Source organism: Enoplosus armatus, chromosome 1 (assembly GCF_043641665.1).
Source record: "Enoplosus armatus isolate fEnoArm2 chromosome 1, fEnoArm2.hap1, whole genome shotgun sequence".
Taxonomy (NCBI): Eukaryota; Metazoa; Chordata; class Actinopteri; order Centrarchiformes; family Enoplosidae; genus Enoplosus; species Enoplosus armatus.
This window is the reverse complement of record NC_092180.1, coordinates 169,232-187,321: the sequence shown is the minus strand read 5'-3', so window position 1 is coordinate 187,321 and position 18,090 is coordinate 169,232. Positions and strand designations below refer to the sequence as shown.

The window sequence follows — 18,090 nt, the reverse complement described above, 5'->3', positions numbered from 1 at the left end:
TCTCCTCACTGTCCTCGTGGTCGCAGGCTGGCTCTTGACTAGAGGCACATAACAGGGGTTGAGGTGCACTAGGTTGTGGTCTGACCTACCCAGAGGGGGGAGGGGAGAGGAGCTGTATGCATCCTTAACGTTAGCATACAGCATTGCGCCACCGGTTGTTAACGAGAACGGCAAGGCCCCCTCCTTTACGCTTACCGCTCCCGGTGCAATCCCTGTTGGCCCGGACGGTCTGAAAGCCGTCGATGGAGACGTTGTCATCGGGAATGTCCTGGTGCAGCCATGTCTCCGTAAAGCACATTAAACTACACTTCCGGTACTCCCTCTGACTCCTGGCCAGCGCCGTTAGCTCGTCCATCTTGTTTGCCAACGATCTCACGTTGCCCATGATGAGAGAGGGGAGACACGGCTTATATCTCCTTTTCTCCATAAGCCTCTGCTGTCTCGACCCAACTCTCTTCCCTTGTCGCTTCGTTCCCCCTCTGCATCCTCTGCGTGTTTTTCTCCAGACTTCAGCGGGGATCTCCAATAATCTGGTCTCCAAGCCGGCCGGCTTCAGAGCGATCAGCTGATCACTAGAGTAAACAAAGCGGCCCAGAAGTTGCTGCGTGACTGTCCGATGTTTGAATGAAAGTAATTCCAGAGTGAAAAAAAGTACCAGAACTCTCTCCACCAGCATGTTTGAAGAGGGCACAAGCTGTGTCGTTAGCAAACTTGATGATGGTGTTGAAGTTGAATGTGGCTACACAGTCCTGTGTGTATAGGTATAGTATATACAAAATGCAGCCCTTCAACGTCATCTGTGACATCGATGGTGAGGTCCTGGAACATGCTCCAGACTCCGTCATGTGGGCAGCCTCTGATTGGCCTGACCATTTACTGACCTCTCGTGTCACTGGGGGTATATGTCATAGTTTGTGTACATACTGTAGCTAGTCCCCTCCACTTTTTTTTAATCAAGGCAGCAGAATTGTCTGCAACAATTTCAATGACTTCGATTGCTACATTTCAAGTTGCAACTTTCTCCACAACCAATGTCAGGTCCAGTTGACGGGCCTTCCTCTCCTGTCTACGCCTCAAGGAAGCGGGTCACGCGCTGACAGCTGCATGTTAGCTGGAAGGGGGGGGGCTACTGGACGGAGAGTAATGGATGGTGCTCACCGAGCAATATGGAAGACGGCGCATGGACGTGATGGCTAAGCGGCTGGTTATGTCAAACAGGGGGCGACTATGAATAAAGGAGATTCAAAGACCACGGATTGATCATCAAACAGATTTTTGTCCGAGGAGTTGAGAACCAGCTCATTGTCCATGGTGAGGTAAGCAAATCTAACTGTTAAGTATAATTCAAGTAACTTGTGTGAGTCTGAGTACAAAAGAACAGTCGTGAGAACTGAGACAAATGGGAGAGAAGGTGTTAGACACACCTTTGTATGTGTGCATGGGTGACTGAATTAGAGAGGCACAGGTTACTGGATTAGTGAGTGTGAGAGGCGTAGTCTTGTTCCTTAACCTTAGTTAAGTGGTCTTAGAATTGATTTTAAAATTTCAAAGCTTGTTTTTAAGGCCCAACATGGTCTGGAACCCCAATATCTTTCTGACATGCTTGTGAGCTATGAACCAGTTAGACCCCTCAGGTCACCTGGACCAGGCTGCTTGATTATTCCCCGGGTCTCCAAGAAAATTGGTGAAACTGCCTTTAGTTTTTATGCTCCAAGCCACTGGAGCACCTTACCCAGTCATGTTAGGTGTGCTCCAATGCTATCGTCTTTTAAAACTAAACTGAAAACATTTCTTTTTAGCCGCGCCTTTCAGTAGTCTGCTTTACTGGTTTACTGGTCGGTTGCTGGTCTTAATCTTTTTTATTTTCTTGTAAAGGTATTTTGATATATTTGTTTTTTAGTATTCTTACTTTCTTAATGGTTTTAACTCACATGTGCTATTTATGGGCCTGTTTAATGTTGTATTTTTACACTATCCACATAGTGTTTGTGGCTGCAACTTCTGTGGTAGCTCGAGTTCTGTGCAGCACATTGTGCTTCCACATGGAATGAAATGTGCTACACAAATAAAGTTTAGCTTTTTGTTTGTGTAATTATTTGTGTATTTATCTTATATATTCTGTATAATGTTGTCTCAGCTCCACGCTCAATTTTGAGTTAATATTATTCTGATTAAAGGTTTTGTATTGCAGTTGTTTAAAGAAACAAATCAAAACGTACAACATGTGGTTTGATACAAACACTCTAGGTTTCTTACCATCATACAATACAACATTTTTTTCTCTTTATATTCGCAATATTTTGAATCTCTTTGTGATTGGACTGTTAGTCATACAAAACAAGACACCTGAAGGCATCACTTTGGACACGTTTCCATATTATATGGACCAATCGATTAGTTGAGAAAACAATAAAGAGATGAATCAATAGTGAAAATAATCCTTAGTTGCAGCTTTACTTTGTAAACTTTGTTGATCTCTACCAGAATGTAAAATAAAATCCAATGAGTTTGAACTGAGTTTCCTGGACTCTGGTACCCAACATGTTAGACTCATTCACACATCTCCAACCTTCATGTTCCTGCCTCCTAAGGTGGAAAACTCTCTGTCAGCTCCACCTGTTCAGACTCCCACCATCTCTGATAAGATGTGCCCTCCTGTCCCGTCCAATCACGCCGCTCCCTGGCTGTATAAAAGCTTCTTGCTCAGACAGAACCAACATGATCGAGCCATGGCCTTCCTGTGGATCCTCTCCTGCCTTGCCTTCGCCGGCGCCGCCTACGGTGAGACAAACTCTTCAACATCAGAGTAACAGCTGAGGGAATGAAGCATGCTGGGTAAAGAAGAGAAGGTCCTGCCTGAGCTACAGCTGCAGATTGTTTCTCAACAGTCAACTACTATTTATGTATGGGTTTATTTAACAACCAGCATAGACACTGTAGCTGCAGTCAGGGACAGTGAACGCCAATGTTTTTATAGGTTTTTGATTCATTCAGCTCATGATGACTGAATAAGCTGGTGTTTGTGCAACAGGGTGCCTCCTTCAGGCCTCAAAAGAAGCTTTCAGTTAACAATACAATATAGTAATAAGGGATCATTCTTAAATTATTACATTTGACATCAAAATACATAATAATCTTTAAAGCTAAACTTCCACCACTAAAAATAAATATGCAAAAGTGGCCACACAATAATAGAAAGACAATTTACTGTGGGATAAATGTCGACTTCAATCAAAATAACTGAACATTAACATTTGCCTGCGTTTTAGTTTTGGTATTAAAACTAATGTATTGCTTTTATTTACGTCGTCATCACTGAAAATGGGACTCGTGCTGTGTCACTGTGTGGCTCTGTTAACAAATAATCAAACCTCGAAGGTTCATTTACAGCCTTTTGTTGGAGCTTTTCAACCGTGTGTGGAAAGCTAGTAAGTGGACCTTAGATTATTTTGTGACAAACATTGTTTCCAAATGTCAAGAATGAACTGTCACATTCATGTTGTTGTTGTTGATGTTAATGATGTCCTGATGATGTCACCAGGTTGTGGCTCTCCTGCCATCCCTCCAATCATCACCGGTTACGCTCGTATTGTGAACGGTGAGGAGGCGGTGCCTCACTCCTGGCCCTGGCAGGTGTCCCTGCAGGTAAACACACACACACACACACACACACACACACACACACACAGGTTGTGTTAATAAATGTGGTCTCACTCTTGTTGTTGTTTTTTCAGGATTACACTGGCTTCCACTTCTGCGGCGGCTCTCTCATCAATGAGAACTGGGTGGTGACAGCCGCTCACTGCAACGTCAGGTAAACACCTTCAACCAGTTGGCTTTTTCACATTTTACTTTTCACAAGATGGCCGCCTCATGTTTCTGTCCTTTTCCCTGCAGGACGTCCCACCGTGTGATCCTCGGAGAACACGACCGCTCCTCCAACGCTGAGGACATCCAGGTCATGAAGGTCGGCAAGGTGGGTGACAAATGTCAGCTTTCCATCTCATCACGGTGTCCTCCTGTGTGTTCACTGGTCATAATGATGTAATTTCCTGTCAGGTGTTCAAGCACCCCCGCTACAACGGCTTCACCATCAACAACGATATCCTGCTCATCAAGCTGGCCAGCCCCGCCCAGATGAACATGCGTGTTTCCCCGGTGTGTGTGGCCGAGACCGGAGATAACTTCCCCGGAGGCATGAAGTGTGTGACCAGCGGCTGGGGTCTGACCCGCCACAACGGTGAGGGCACCTGCATCAGCTGGCCAATCAGAGGAGAGCAGGGGCGGGGCATGTAGAGAGAAGAAGCAGTCAGACGGTTTAACAGTGATGATTAGGGGCAGGGGAAGCATGAAAAATCCAACTCCAGACACAGAGATAGTCTCTTAAAAGTATTTCATCATACCTCAGAGGATATCTTTCACACTGACATGTTTACAAATCAAAACACTTGAGGAGTTTAAACAGAGGAATCATGAAATACTTTCACCACTGGGGCAGTATACAGCATGTAGACCTACAGCTCAGACTGTGTGTTAGTATCAATGTTTATCAGTGATATTTGAAGTGTGATATGTTTGTGTGTTGTAGCTCCCGACACCCCGGCCCTGCTGCAGCAGGCCGCCCTGCCCCTGCTGACCAATGAGCAGTGCCGTCGTTACTGGGGTAACAAGATCAGCGACCTGATGATCTGCGCCGGAGCCTCCGGAGCCTCCTCCTGCATGGTGGGTGGTGCAGACGTAAAACAGATGTAAAAGTGTTGTTGTGGTTTTGCTGTTTATTTATTTGTTTGTTTATTTGTTGTTTTTTCAGGGTGACTCTGGCGGTCCTTTGGTCTGCCAGAAGGCTGGAGTCTGGACTCTGGTCGGCATCGTGTCCTGGGGCAGCGGAACCTGCACTCCCACAATGCCCGGCGTGTACGCCCGCGTCACCGAACTCCGCGCCTGGATGGATCAGACCATCGCTGCCAACTGAGCATGTCACACATGACAGCTTTCAGTTACAACCTTATCATCAATAAAACACAAACTCTAAAACTGATCTGTCGTTGTCATTTGTTCGTCCTGAATGTAAAGAAATACTTTTGTGAAATCCTCTCTGTGACGGATATCAGCCTGAACAGTATGTTCAGTATAGAGTGGGGTTTTCCATCGAGGTCGAGGATAAATGTGAAGGAGAATTCATCAGGACTCGGGAAAAGACAACTGCATAATTATGCAACAGCGCTTTAAATGTTGCAGCCGCAAGGAATTGTGGGATGGAATTATCTCCTTTCCTTTGGTAAAGGATGGTCCAGTGTAGCCTCTGCGAAAGGACATAAGTATGGATGCAGTGAAGCACCTTTCCTTAGCATCAGCTCCTATCATGGCTGCCACTGAGATACTTCAGGGTCATTTCACTCAGTCAGGAAACTTCACAAGCAAAAAAGACTATTCAACCACAGAGACAGGATGTGTTAGCCTAGCTTAGCATATAAATTGGACGCACGGGTAAACAGCTAAGTCAAAATATACCTACCAACGCATTTCTCTGTCTTTTTTTAATGAATGAATGAATGAATGAATTGATAAGCATGTTAACATGTTGGCTTTTAGAATTACTGACACAAAACACATTAAACTGACAACTGAAAATATATTTTCCTTACAAAGAGCCAACACACGTTTTATCTGATATGGAACGGAAAGAGCATCAACATGTTTCCTGTCAGTAGCAACTGCATTCAAAGTCAAGAGGATTAAGATGTGATAAAAAAAAAAACTTAAAAGAAATAAAAGCTAAAAGCTTGTTCAGAGAACTATAATGCAAGTACAAATAAGTTCAACAATTATTTTTCCCTCTGTGAGCTCAGCTTGTCCCCTCAGTCAACCCATTGCAATTTATGGTATTCAAGGAATGTTATGTCATCTGCATTAAAATTCCACCAGTTTGTTTTCACACAATGAAAAACTGCTCTCCAATCAACATCTACACAGTTTATAAAGTATACAATCACTATCACACAGCGTTACACAATAAACAAGTGCATTAAAAATCTAAGGCATTGATGGGACTTTCTGTTTGAAACCAGCTATGGTAACAACAGTGTGAAATGAATGGAAAAACACAGAGAGCATGAGAGAGAGACCTGAATCATGAACTACCGCTGTACAGCTGAAACAACGATCTGGGAAGACTTGGTTAAGAGCCGGATATCTATCTATCTATCTATCTATCTATCTATATCTATATCTATATATATCTATATAGATATAGATATATATAGATATATATATCTACATATATCTATATCTAATCAGCTCAGTCTGAGGCAAGAGTCTCAAAGCAGTTACCATCACCATGGCAACCTTTGAAGGCATCTGGGGGGACACAGCTGATTGAGGTCAGCTAGTTAGTGGAGTTTGACACACAAACATACATGTACTAAGACATACTCACACTGTGTCAGCCATTTTTCAAGTCTCAACACTTTATTCATACTTTTAGGAAGAAACTCCATTCAAACCATAAAATGTTCCACTTTTTTAACGTAATATGAGGTTTATTCAACTTTTAAACCCTATTCATTGTATTTAGACCATTTTCCATTTTTCCAACTCTTCATACTCATTCAGCTGCTTCTTCATAAAGCCAGCAATCAGTTCAGTGTCAGCTTTTTAACATTCAGCATTCACACTGCAATTTCTTCAGAAATTGTCTTTTCTAGTTTTGTTTGTTATATAATTCTATAAAAGATAATGTTAATTTATTTAAATTGAAGAGGTCTTACATCAGATAGTGAATTCCACTTTATGCAGAATGTTGCATGTCTGCACAGGGTTATGTTTTCACAGCTCACTGTCAGGAAATATAGCACAGTAAGTTTTGGACTACAAGAGAGTTGCAAGCCTGCAAAGGTAGAGTTATCTAAGGCTTTGAATGGTTTGATTGGGTTCTGGAGGTGTGGTTACAGCAATTGTGCAGGGTTGGTGTAGCCTGTGGTGGTGGGGTGTTGGGGCCCAATGTGACATCTTTCATGGGGCCCAAAATCACTGACAGCGCCCCTGATGTGGTATTATCATATGTCATCTAATGGAGCATTTTAATGCTATGAAACACATGTTTTTTATGAACTCTGTGGTTTGTGTCGTCATTTCTGACACAAAATTCAACCTGACAGATCTCTGATCTTTGGAATAAGGTTGAAATAATTAGTCAATTCACTGATTAGCTGATTGACAACTGATAACGAGTTGATTAATCATTAAAGTGTTTTCTGTTTGACACCTGAAGACATCACTTTGGACTCAGAAACTGAGGAAGACACATTTCCATATTACATGGACCAATTCATTAGTTGAGAAAACAATAAAGAGATGAATCAATAGTGAAAATAATCCTTAGTTGCAGCTTTACTTTGTAAACTTTGTGGATCTCTACCAGAATGTAAAATAAAATCCAATGAGTTTGAACTGAGTTTCCTGGACTCTGATAACCCAACATGTTAGACTCATTCACACATCTCCAACCTTCATGTTCCTGCCTCCTAAGGTGGAAAACTCTCTGTCAGCTCCACCTGTTCAGACTCCCACCATCTCTGATAAGATGTGCCCTCCTGTCCCGTCCTGTCCCGTCCAATCACGCCGCTCCCTGGCTGTATAAAAGCTCCTTGCTCAGACAGAACCAACATGATCGAGCCATGGCCTTCCTGTGGATCCTCTCCTGCCTTGCCTTCGCCGGCGCCGCCTACGGTGAGACAAACTCTTCAACATCAGAGTAACAGCTGAGGGAATGAAGCATGCTGGGTAAAGAAGAGAAGGTCCTGCCTGAGCTACAGCTGCAGATTGTTTCTCAACAGTCAACTACTATTTATGTATGGGTTTATTTAACAACCAGCATAGACACTGTAGCTGCAGTCAGGGACAGTGAACGCCAATGTTTTTATAGGTTTTTGATTCATTCAGCTCATGATGACTGAATAAGCTGGTGTTTGTGCAACAGGGTGCCTCCTTCAGGCCTCAAAAGAAGCTTTCAGTTAACAATACAATATAGTAATAAGGGATCATTCTTAAATTATTACATTTGACATCAAAATACATAATAATCTTTAAAGCTAAACTTCCACCACTAAAAATAAATATGCAAAAGTGGCCACACAATAATAGAAAGACAATTTACTGTGGGATAAATGTCGACTTCAATCAAAATAACTGAACATTAACATTTGCCTGCGTTTTAGTTTTGGTATTAAAACTAATGTATTGCTTTTATTTACGTCGTCATCACTGAAAATGGGACTCGTGCTGTGTCACTGTGTTGCTCTGTTAATAAATAATCAAACCTCAAAGGTTCATTTACAACCTTTTGTTGGAGCTTTTCAACCGTGTGTGGAAAGCTTAGATTATTTTGTGACAAACATTGTTCCCAAATGTCAAGAATGAACTGTCACATTCATGTTGTTGTTGTTGATGTTAATGATGTCCTGATGATGTCACCAGGTTGTGGCTCTCCTGCCATCCCTCCCGTCATCACCGGTTACGCTCGTATTGTGAACGGTGAGGAGGCGGTGCCTCACTCCTGGCCCTGGCAGGTGTCCCTGCAGGTAAACACACACACACACACACACACACACGCACACACACACACACACACACACACACACAGGTTGTGTTAATAAATGTGGTCTCACTCTTGTTGTTGTTTTTTCAGGATTACACTGGCTTCCACTTCTGCGGCGGCTCTCTCATCAATGAGAACTGGGTGGTGACAGCCGCTCACTGCAACGTCAGGTAAACACCTTCAACCAGTTGGCTTTTTCACATTTTACTTTTCACAAGATGGCCACCTCATGTTTCTGTCCTTTTCCCTGCAGGACGTCCCACCGTGTGATCCTCGGAGAACACGACCGCTCCTCCAACGCTGAGGACATCCAGGTCATGAAGGTCGGCAAGGTGGGTGACAAATGTCAGCTTTCCATCTCATCACGGTGTCCTCCTGTGTGTTCACTGGTCATAATGATGTAATTTCCTGTCAGGTGTTCAAGCACCCCCGCTACAACGGCTTCACCATCAACAACGATATCCTGCTCATCAAGCTGGCCAGCCCCGCCCAGATGAACATGCGTGTTTCCCCGGTGTGTGTGGCCGAGACCGGAGATAACTTCCCCGGAGGCATGAAGTGTGTGACCAGCGGCTGGGGTCTGACCCGCCACAACGGTGAGGGCACCTGCATCAGCTGGCCAATCAGAGGAGAGCAGGGGCGGGGCATGTAGAGAGAAGAAGCAGTCAGACGGTTTAACAGTGATGATTAGGGGCAGGGGAAGCATGACAAATCCAACTCCAGACACTGAGATAGTCTCTTAAAAGTATCTCATCATACCTCAGAGGATATCTTTCACACTGACATGTTTACAAATCAAAACACTTGAGGAGTTTAAACAGAGGAATCATGAAATACTTTCACCACTGGGGCAGTATACAGCATGTAGACCTACAGCTCAGACTGTGTGTTAGTATCAATGTTTATCAGTGATATTTGAAGTGTGATGTGTTTGTGTGTTGCAGCTCCCGACACCCCGGCCCTGCTGCAGCAGGCCGCCCTGCCCCTGCTGACCAATGAGCAGTGCCGTCGTTACTGGGGTAACAAGATCAGCGACCTGATGATCTGCGCTGGAGCCTCCGGAGCCTCCTCCTGCATGGTGGGTGGTGCAGACGTAAAACAGATGTAAAAGTGTTGTTGTGGTTTTGCTGTTTATTTATTTGTTGTTTTTTCAGGGTGACTCTGGCGGTCCTTTGGTCTGTCAGAAGGCTGGAGTCTGGACTCTGGTCGGCATCGTGTCCTGGGGCAGTGGAACCTGCACTCCCACAATGCCTGGCGTGTACGCCCGCGTCACCGAACTCCGCGCCTGGATGGATCAGACCATCGCTGCCAACTGAGCATGTCACACACGACAGCTTTCAGTTACAACCTGATCATCAATAAAACACAAACTCTAAAACTGATCTGTTGTCGTCATTTGTTCGTCCTGAATGTAAAGAAATACTTTTGTGAAATCCTCTCTGTAAGTGAGAGGTCCAGACGGATATCAGCCTGAACAGTGTGTTCAGTATAGAGTGGGGTTTTCCATTGAGGTCGAGGATAAATGTGAAGGAGAATTCATCAGGACTCAGGAAAAGACAATTGCATAATTATGCAACAGCGCTTTAAATGTTGCAGCCGCAAGGAATTGTGGGATGGAATTATCTCCTTTCCTTTGGTAAAGGATGGTCCAGTGTAGCCTCTGCTAAAGGACATAAATATGGACGCAGTGAAGCACCTTTCAATTCAATTCAATTCAATTTTATTTATATAGCGCCAAATCACAACAAAAGTCATCTCATGGCACTTTATAAATAGAGCAGGTCTAGACCGACTCTTTATAATGTTATTACAGAGACCAACAGATCCCATCATGAGCAAGCACTTTGGCAATAGTGGCAAGGAAAAACTTCCTTTAAAGGGGCAGAAACCCTCGAGCAGAACCAGACTCTAGGTGGGAGGTCGTCTGCTTTGACCAGTTGGGTTTGAGAGAGAGAGAGAGAGAGACATAGAGAGGAAGGGAGAAGGAGAGAGGGGGAGAGACAGATAGACAGAAAGAGACAGAGAGAGAGATAGACGTAGAGACACAGATAGACAGAACGACAGACAGACAGACAGACAGACAGGCAGAGAGCTGGAGAGTCCTCGGGGACTTATTGGGACAGCCTGATAATAAGGAATTGCAATAGTCCAGCCAAGACATGACAAATGCATGGACTAATTTTTCTGCATCTGTTTGAGACAGGATCTTCCTGATTTTTGTTACGGAGGTGAAAGAAGGCAGTCCTTGAAGTTTGTTTTACATGGGAGTTAAAAGACATGTCCTGATCAAAGACTACTCTGAGATTCCTCATGGTGGCACTGGAGGCCAGGGCAATGCCATCTAGGGTAACAATATCCTTAGATACTGTGTTTCTGAGGTGTTCAGGGCCAAGAACAATAACTTCTGCCTTGTCCGAGTTCAACATCAGATAATTACAGGTCATCCAGGTCTTTATGTCCTTAAGGCATGCTTGGAGCTTGGCTAACTGATGAGGTTCTTCTGGCTTGATCGATAAATATAGCTGGGTATCATTCGCATAGCAATGAAAATGTATGGAGTGTTTTCTAATAATATCTCCTAAAGGAAGCATATATAAGGTGAATAGTATTGGTCCAAGTACAGAACCTTGTGGAACTCCATGACTGACTTTGGCGTACATGGAGGATTCATCGTTAACGTGTACAAACTGAGATAGATCTGATAAATACGACTTAAACCAGCTTAGTGCGGTTCCTTTGATGCCAATTAAATGTTCCAGTCTCTGTAAAAGGACATGATGGTCAATGGTGTCGAATGCAGCACTAAGGTCTAACAAAACAAGTATAGAGACAAGTCCCTTGTCTGATGCAGTTAGAAGGTCATTTGTAACTTTCACCAGTGCTGTCTCTGTGCTATGATGAGCTCTGAAACCTGACTGAAAGTCCTCAAGCAACTTATTGTCATGTAGAAAATCACACAGCTGGTTGGCGAATGCTTTCTCAAGAATCTTGGAGAGAAAGGGAAGGTTAGATATAGGTCTATAGTTGGCTAAAATCTCTGGATCAAGAGTGGGCTTTTTAAGAAGAGGTTTAATTACAGCTACTTTAAAGGACTGTGGTACGTAGCCTGTTAATAAAGACAGATTGATCATGTCTAGTAAACAAGTGCTGACTAAAGGTAAAACCTCTTTAAGCAGCCAGGTTGGGATGAGGTCTAAGAGACAAGTTGATGGTTTAGATGAAGAGATGGTTTTAGTAATTTGGTGAAGGTCAATGGGAGAAGGATCCTGTTTGTGGACTTCAGCTCTGCCTTCAACACCATCGTCCCGGCTCTTCTTCAGGACAAGCTCTCCCAGCTCAACGTGCCTGACCCCACCTGCAGGTGGATCACAGATTTCCTGTCTGACAGGAAGCAGCACGTGAAGCTGGGGAAACACGTCTCAGACTCGCGGACGATCAGCACCGGCTCCCCTCAAGGCTGCGTTCTTTCTCCACTACTCTTCTCCCTGTACACCAACAGCTGCACCTCCAGTCACCAGTCCGTCAAGCTCCTGAAGTTCGCGGACGACACCACCCTCATCGGACTCATCTCTGGAGAGGATGAGTCTGCCTACAGGTGGGAGATTGACCACCTGGTGACCTGGTGCAACAGCAACAACCTGGAGCTAAACGCTTCAAAGACAGTGGAGATGGTTGTTGACTTTAGGAAGAGCGCAGCCCCACCCGCCCCCATCACCCTGTGTGACTCTCCAGTGGACACTGTGGAGTCCTTCCGTTTCCTGGGCTCCATCATCAGCCAGGACCTCCGGTGGGAGCTGAACATCAGCTCCCTCATCAAGAAAGCCCAACAGAGGATGTACTTCCTGAGGCAGCTGAGGAAGTTTAACCTGCCACAAAAAATGCTGGTTCACTTCTACACTGCCATCATAGAGTCCATCCTCACCTCCTCCATCACCGTCTGGTACGCTGCTGCCTCCACCAAGGACAGACGCAGACTGCAGCGTATCATCCGCTCTGCAGAGAGGGTGATTGGCTGCAACCTCCCATCTCTTCAGGACCTGTACTCCTCCAGGACCCTGAGGAGAGCCAGGAAGATCGCTGCCGACCCCTCCCACCCCGGACACCATCTGTTCGACCCCCTCCCCTCTGGCAGGAGGCTGCGGTCCATCAGGACCAAAACCTCCCGCCACAAAAACAGTTTCTTCCCCTCTGCAGTCAACCTGACAAACTCTCACTGACACCCCCCCGAACACAACCACAAGCTATACGTTATATTAACGTACATCACCCCTGTCCCCACTGCGTTACATTAACGCACTCACCCCCTACTGGACACTTTATCTGGACACTTTACTTTATTCTGGTCACTGCACTGTTGTTATTTATTTATCTTATCTTATTTTTATTTTTATTCTTATTGTTATTTTAGCTTTTATATTCTACTTATTTGTTATCAAAACAATAGCACCTTCAGACCACAGCAAATTCCTTGTAATGTATGTTACTTGGCAATAAACAGTTTCTGATTCTGATTCTGATTCTGAGAAAAGGAAACTAAATATAATCAGGTTTTACAGCTGTTTCTGAGATTTCTGTGTTTGAAGGTAAGGTACCACCTGAGGACAGGAGGTGATCAATTCTGTCTCTAATAGTTAGAATTTTATCATTAAAGAAGCTCATGATGTCATTACTGCTGAGGGTTATAGGAATACATGGCTCAATAGAGCTGTGACTCTCTGTCAGCCTGGCTACAGTGCTGAAGAGAAACCTGTTCTTGTTCTCTTCTATTAATGATGAGTAATAGGCTGCTCTGGCTTCACAGAGGGCCTTCCCATACGTTCTAAGACTATCTTGCCAAATTAAACGTGATTCCTCCAGTTTGGTGGAGCGCCATTTCCTTTCAAGTTTCTGCACTGTTTGCTTTAATTTGCGTGTTTGGGTGTTATACCATGGAGCTGACTTTCTTTGTTTTATTATCTTCTTTTAAGAGGGGCAATAGAGTCAAGTGTCAGTCGCATTGAGCCTGCAGCACTGTCAACAAGATTGTCCATTTGAGAGGGACGAAGGTTAGCATAGGAGTCCTCAGTTGTATTGAGACATGGCATTGAATTAAATGCCGATGGAATCACTTCCTTAAATTTAGCTACAGCACTATCAGATAGATATCTGGTGTAGACTTTTTTGCCTAATGGCGTGTAGTCCAATAATAGGAATTCAAAAGTTATGGTCCGATAACAAAGGATTCTGTGGAAAGACAATTAGATGTTCAATTTCAAGTCCATATGTCAGAACCAGGTCGAGAGTGTGATTAAAACAGTAAGTGAGTTTCTGTTCCCTCTGACAGAAGCCGATCGAATCCAATAAAGAGATAAATGCAGTACCAAGGCTATCCTTATCAACGTCCACATGAATATTAAAATCACCTACGATAATGACTTTGTCTGTTTTAAGGACCAAACCTGATAAAAACTCTGAGAATTCAGATAAGAATTCAGAATGGGGACCTGCTTTCCATAGCATCAGCTCCTATCATGGCTGCCACTGAGATACTTCAGGGTCATTTCACTCAGTCAGGAACCTTCACAAGCAAGAAAGAATATTCAACCACAGAGACAGGATGTGTTAGCCTAGCTTAGCATATAAATTGGAAGCAAACAGCTTACAGCTGACTTTAACTAAGCTAAGTCAAAATATACCTACCAACGCATTTCTCTGTTTCTTTTAATGAATTAATAAGTATGTTAACATGTCTTTTGGAATTAGTTGTTTATTACACAAAGAGCACATTTTATTCAACATGCAACAGAAAGAGCATCAACATGTTTCCTGTCAGCAGCATCAGTGTTTCTGTCTGACCATCTCCTCGCGGCGTCTCGGCGTCAGGTGCGTCATCAGGTGTGCCTGGGTGAACAGGTGTGGCCGACTCGGCGGCAGTAGCAGATGGCGTTGAAGAAGCGACAGTAGCAGGTGTCACAGGGGTCACAGCAGGGCAGTGGGTAACCCAGACATGACTGCTGGTGGGGGATACAGCGACGAGGTGAGCGCATGGCCCGACCCTGTAGCTGCAAGGCTGCTGATGCATCCTGGAAAACAGGAAGAAAATATATAGAAAGAGGAAGCAATTTACTGCAGTCGACTTCATCAATCATGGAATGTACTAAAACAGTAAATGAGCCACACCCACCTCGTCGTAGGACCCTGCGTCCATCAGGAAGTGATCCTCCACTGAGTCAACAGGTAGGAGGGCGGGGTCATGCACGGCATCGGGGCCGTGGCTTCTCTCTGGAGGACACAAGACAGAAAACAGACCTGCTGTGTTACCTGTTCCACCTTCATCACTCCATCTGCTATTTGTATTCCAAAAGAACTGGCAGTCGCCCCAAATCACATGACATTTATTTGGCAGATGCTTTTGTTGTGACTCACAATAAGTGCATTCAAATCCAAAAGGAATAAGCTAGATGTGATACAAAACTTAAGAAATAAAAAGCTTGAAGCTTGTTCAGAGAACTACAATGCAAGTACAGATAAGTTCAACAATTATTTTTCCCTCTGTGAGCTCAACTTGTCCCCTCAGTCAACCCATTGCAATTTATGGAATCCAAGGAATTGAACGTCATCTGCATTAAAATTCAACATGTACAAAGTATACGCAGTATACAGTCACCGTCACACAGCGTTACTGAATAAACAAGTACATTAAAAATCTAAGGTATTGATGGGACTTTCTGTTTGAAACCAGCTATGGTCCTGACAGAGTCCCACCAAGGTTATTGAGAGATGCTGTCCCTGTTAGTAAAAACCTTTAACACATGTATATTTAATCCATGGTCACTGGGAATGATACCAATACACAAAGCAGATGACCATTCTTAGGGCCTGTATCCACATAGCGTTTTTTTCTGGGCGCCAGCGTCTTTTTTCAATTGTTCCCAATGAGGAGAGACCGTATGCCAGAAAAGACGTTGCACCCAGCATCTTTTTTCAGAGTGCTCTGCCTTTTTGCGCAGCCGCTCCGAGCGCTTCGAGTTGAAAATCTCTGAACTTTTCAGAAAGGCGCTGGAGAGATAGATTGTTGTGATTAAGCTGCGTGGATCCAAACGCAGACACGGACTCGGGGATAAGATGAAAGAAGAGGATTCCTTAGAAGGGCAAAGGGGAATAGAGGTGGAATGAGAGGGGAGGTAGTTGACTGAGGCAGGGGGCAGGAGGGCGATGAGATATGGCAGGAACGGCTGAAGCTGGGGTGAATGAATGCGGGAGAGTGCCGTGAGCTGACCGGGGACAGAAGGTGGTAAGTGGATGAAGAGCAGGCAAGCAGGCAGGTGGGTAATGATCATGGAGCACAGGGAAAAAGTCAGCGATTAGCTTCAAAAATGACTCAAGGTTACAGTCAAAAAACACAGAGAGCATGAGAGAAAGACCTGAATCATGAACTACCACTGTAGCTGAAACAACGATCCGGGAAGACTGGTTATATCTTGCATTAAAGATATAAAATCAGCCTTAAATAGACAGGATGTCACTGCTGCATTATTTATTGACTTAAAACAGGCTTTTGATTCGGTTCAGCACAAAATCTTATTTTGCGAAACTAAAAAAGCTTTGATTTGACTTTGTAACAATTCAGTGGTTTGAATCTTGTCCACAAGGAATGTTCTGTCCTTCCACCATGCAGTCATGGCGTACCACAGCAAGGTATACTTGGACATTTACTGTTCCACATATAAACTAATAACCTTGCAACAAGGTTGACAAAGTGCATGATCCATCTGTACACAGATGATGCAGTTCTTTACTACTCAGCAAAAATGACAGAGGACTGTCAGGAAGTCCTTACAGAAGATGTGGAAAGAGCTGTTTCGTGGTATAGAGTTAATAAAAGGTCCCAAAAAACTAAATCCCTGGTCTTTGGGTTTTCTAAAGAAGTTAGATGCACCAGAAACTCTTTGACAATTATTGATGGGGTTAATACCTACGACCAGGTCTTCTTGCTTATGTGTGACTCTGGATCCACTCCTACAGCGGAAGCTGCATGAGACTGACTTTATCAATAACGTATTTGCTGGTTTGTGTGCAATAAGCAGAACAAAAGCATTTGTAAACAAGAAAGTCCTCATCACCATGTACAACACTCTTCCCCTTACTCACTTAGATAACTGTGCACTCCCAATATGACTAACCAAACAGGATGGACCACATGTATGTAATGTGATGTCCTCAGACTCATGTGGTCTCAGTTAATTGTGGGCATAACTCGATTTATCTTAGTTCACTGTTTATAGGCACCAACAGGAGAGTCTTAGTTCACTTTACTTATATACCTGAAAATGTTGGAATGTGACCGTGTTGTTGGTTAATTTTATTGATGTCTTGACAGAATTGTATGTGTATGGAACAACTAACTCACTAACTAACTATGTACCAAGGACTCACTGGAGAGCAGTGTTGTGGATTATCCTGCTGAAATAAACTGAATTGAATTGTTTTAATTCAGAGTCATATCTTTTGTACGAACCTACTGTTTTCTCACAACTTCAGTTCACACATATTCTACCTACATACATCTATTTAGTTTGTTTCATTATATGTCATTCCGTAAAGTTTCCACTGTGGTTCACACGTTTCTGTGCATATCATGTTGAAAACATTTCATTTTGTCGAAATAACTGCTACAGTTTATGTTCCTGCTCCTGATTCAAACATGTGTGTGTGTTGTTGTGTTATAAATCTGTTTCTGTCATTTAAGTGATGGATGAATCCTTTCAGCCCTGCTGTAGTGTGTCAGGTGACTGGTGAGGTAGTGATTGGAGCTCTCTGATTGGACAGGTGTTACTGACCGATGTCAGACAGGTATGAGGTTTCAGCACGGCGGCTGGCGGCCGGACCGTCGTCCAGCTGGATGTTTCCATGAACCAGAGAGGAAGAGAGACGCAGCAGACTGAAAGACCAACAACAGAGCAGCACAGAGCCAAACATCCTGCTGTCAGAGAGGAGAAGAAGAAGAAGAAGAAGAAGAAGAAGAAGAAGAGCTGCGGCAGTACAGTCAGCACCACAACTCCCACAATTATTAGCTCCTCCACCAAAAGCCTCTGAAAGGAGGAAACCGAAAAACAAGGTTGAGCTTATTTGAACAGTGAACATTGAAGAGAGTTCAGTGTCGATAATGTTGTTACATGAACTGTTTTTGAACAGACAAATGATCATTCTTACACATGATACAAGCAGGAAACATTAGACTGTTACTCTAGTCTGTAACAGCAGACTGAACAGAAGCATGTGTAAACATATTAACTGCCCACCTGAACGTCTGAGGGCTTTGTCACCTGATCTGAATGTGAAGAGCAGCAACATTAACAGAAAACTGCTGCGTTGTACATATATATATAGGTACTTTTCTGTTTCCTGTGACTTTATACTTACACTGCACTACATTTCAGAGGGAATTGTAGTACTTTTCACTCCACTACACTGCATTCATATCTTAAATACTATATAAACTTGTAGGTACTAAG

At 43.7% G+C, this 18,090-nt stretch overlaps 3 protein-coding genes across 3 annotated transcripts; 2 read left to right on the top strand and 1 right to left on the bottom strand.

Annotated features, from left to right (window-relative positions):
- The first annotated feature begins 2,729 nt into the window (after positions 1-2,729).
- On the top strand, positions 2,730-4,972 carry LOC139284670 (chymotrypsin A-like). Its single transcript, XM_070905059.1, has 7 exons — positions 2,730-2,781; positions 3,542-3,645; positions 3,735-3,814; positions 3,898-3,976; positions 4,060-4,240; positions 4,589-4,722; positions 4,811-4,972. The coding sequence occupies exons 1-7, from the start codon at positions 2,730-2,732 to the stop codon at positions 4,970-4,972; spliced, it is 792 nt and encodes a 263-aa protein (XP_070761160.1).
- A 2,704-nt stretch (positions 4,973-7,676) lies between these two features.
- On the top strand, positions 7,677-9,912 carry LOC139284405 (chymotrypsin A-like). The gene is made up of 7 exons (XM_070904701.1): positions 7,677-7,728; positions 8,476-8,579; positions 8,687-8,766; positions 8,850-8,928; positions 9,012-9,192; positions 9,541-9,674; positions 9,751-9,912. Exons 1-7 carry the CDS (start codon positions 7,677-7,679, stop codon positions 9,910-9,912), a joined length of 792 nt encoding a protein of 263 aa, XP_070760802.1.
- Positions 9,913-14,466: 4,554 nt separating this feature from the next.
- Positions 14,467-17,554, bottom strand: agrp (agouti related neuropeptide). The gene is made up of 3 exons (XM_070908786.1): positions 17,416-17,554; positions 14,760-14,857; positions 14,467-14,658 (listed from the first exon to the last, which is right to left on the bottom strand). The coding sequence occupies exons 1-3, from the start codon at positions 17,552-17,554 to the stop codon at positions 14,467-14,469; spliced, it is 429 nt and encodes a 142-aa protein (XP_070764887.1).
- Positions 17,555-18,090: the final 536 nt, after the last annotated feature.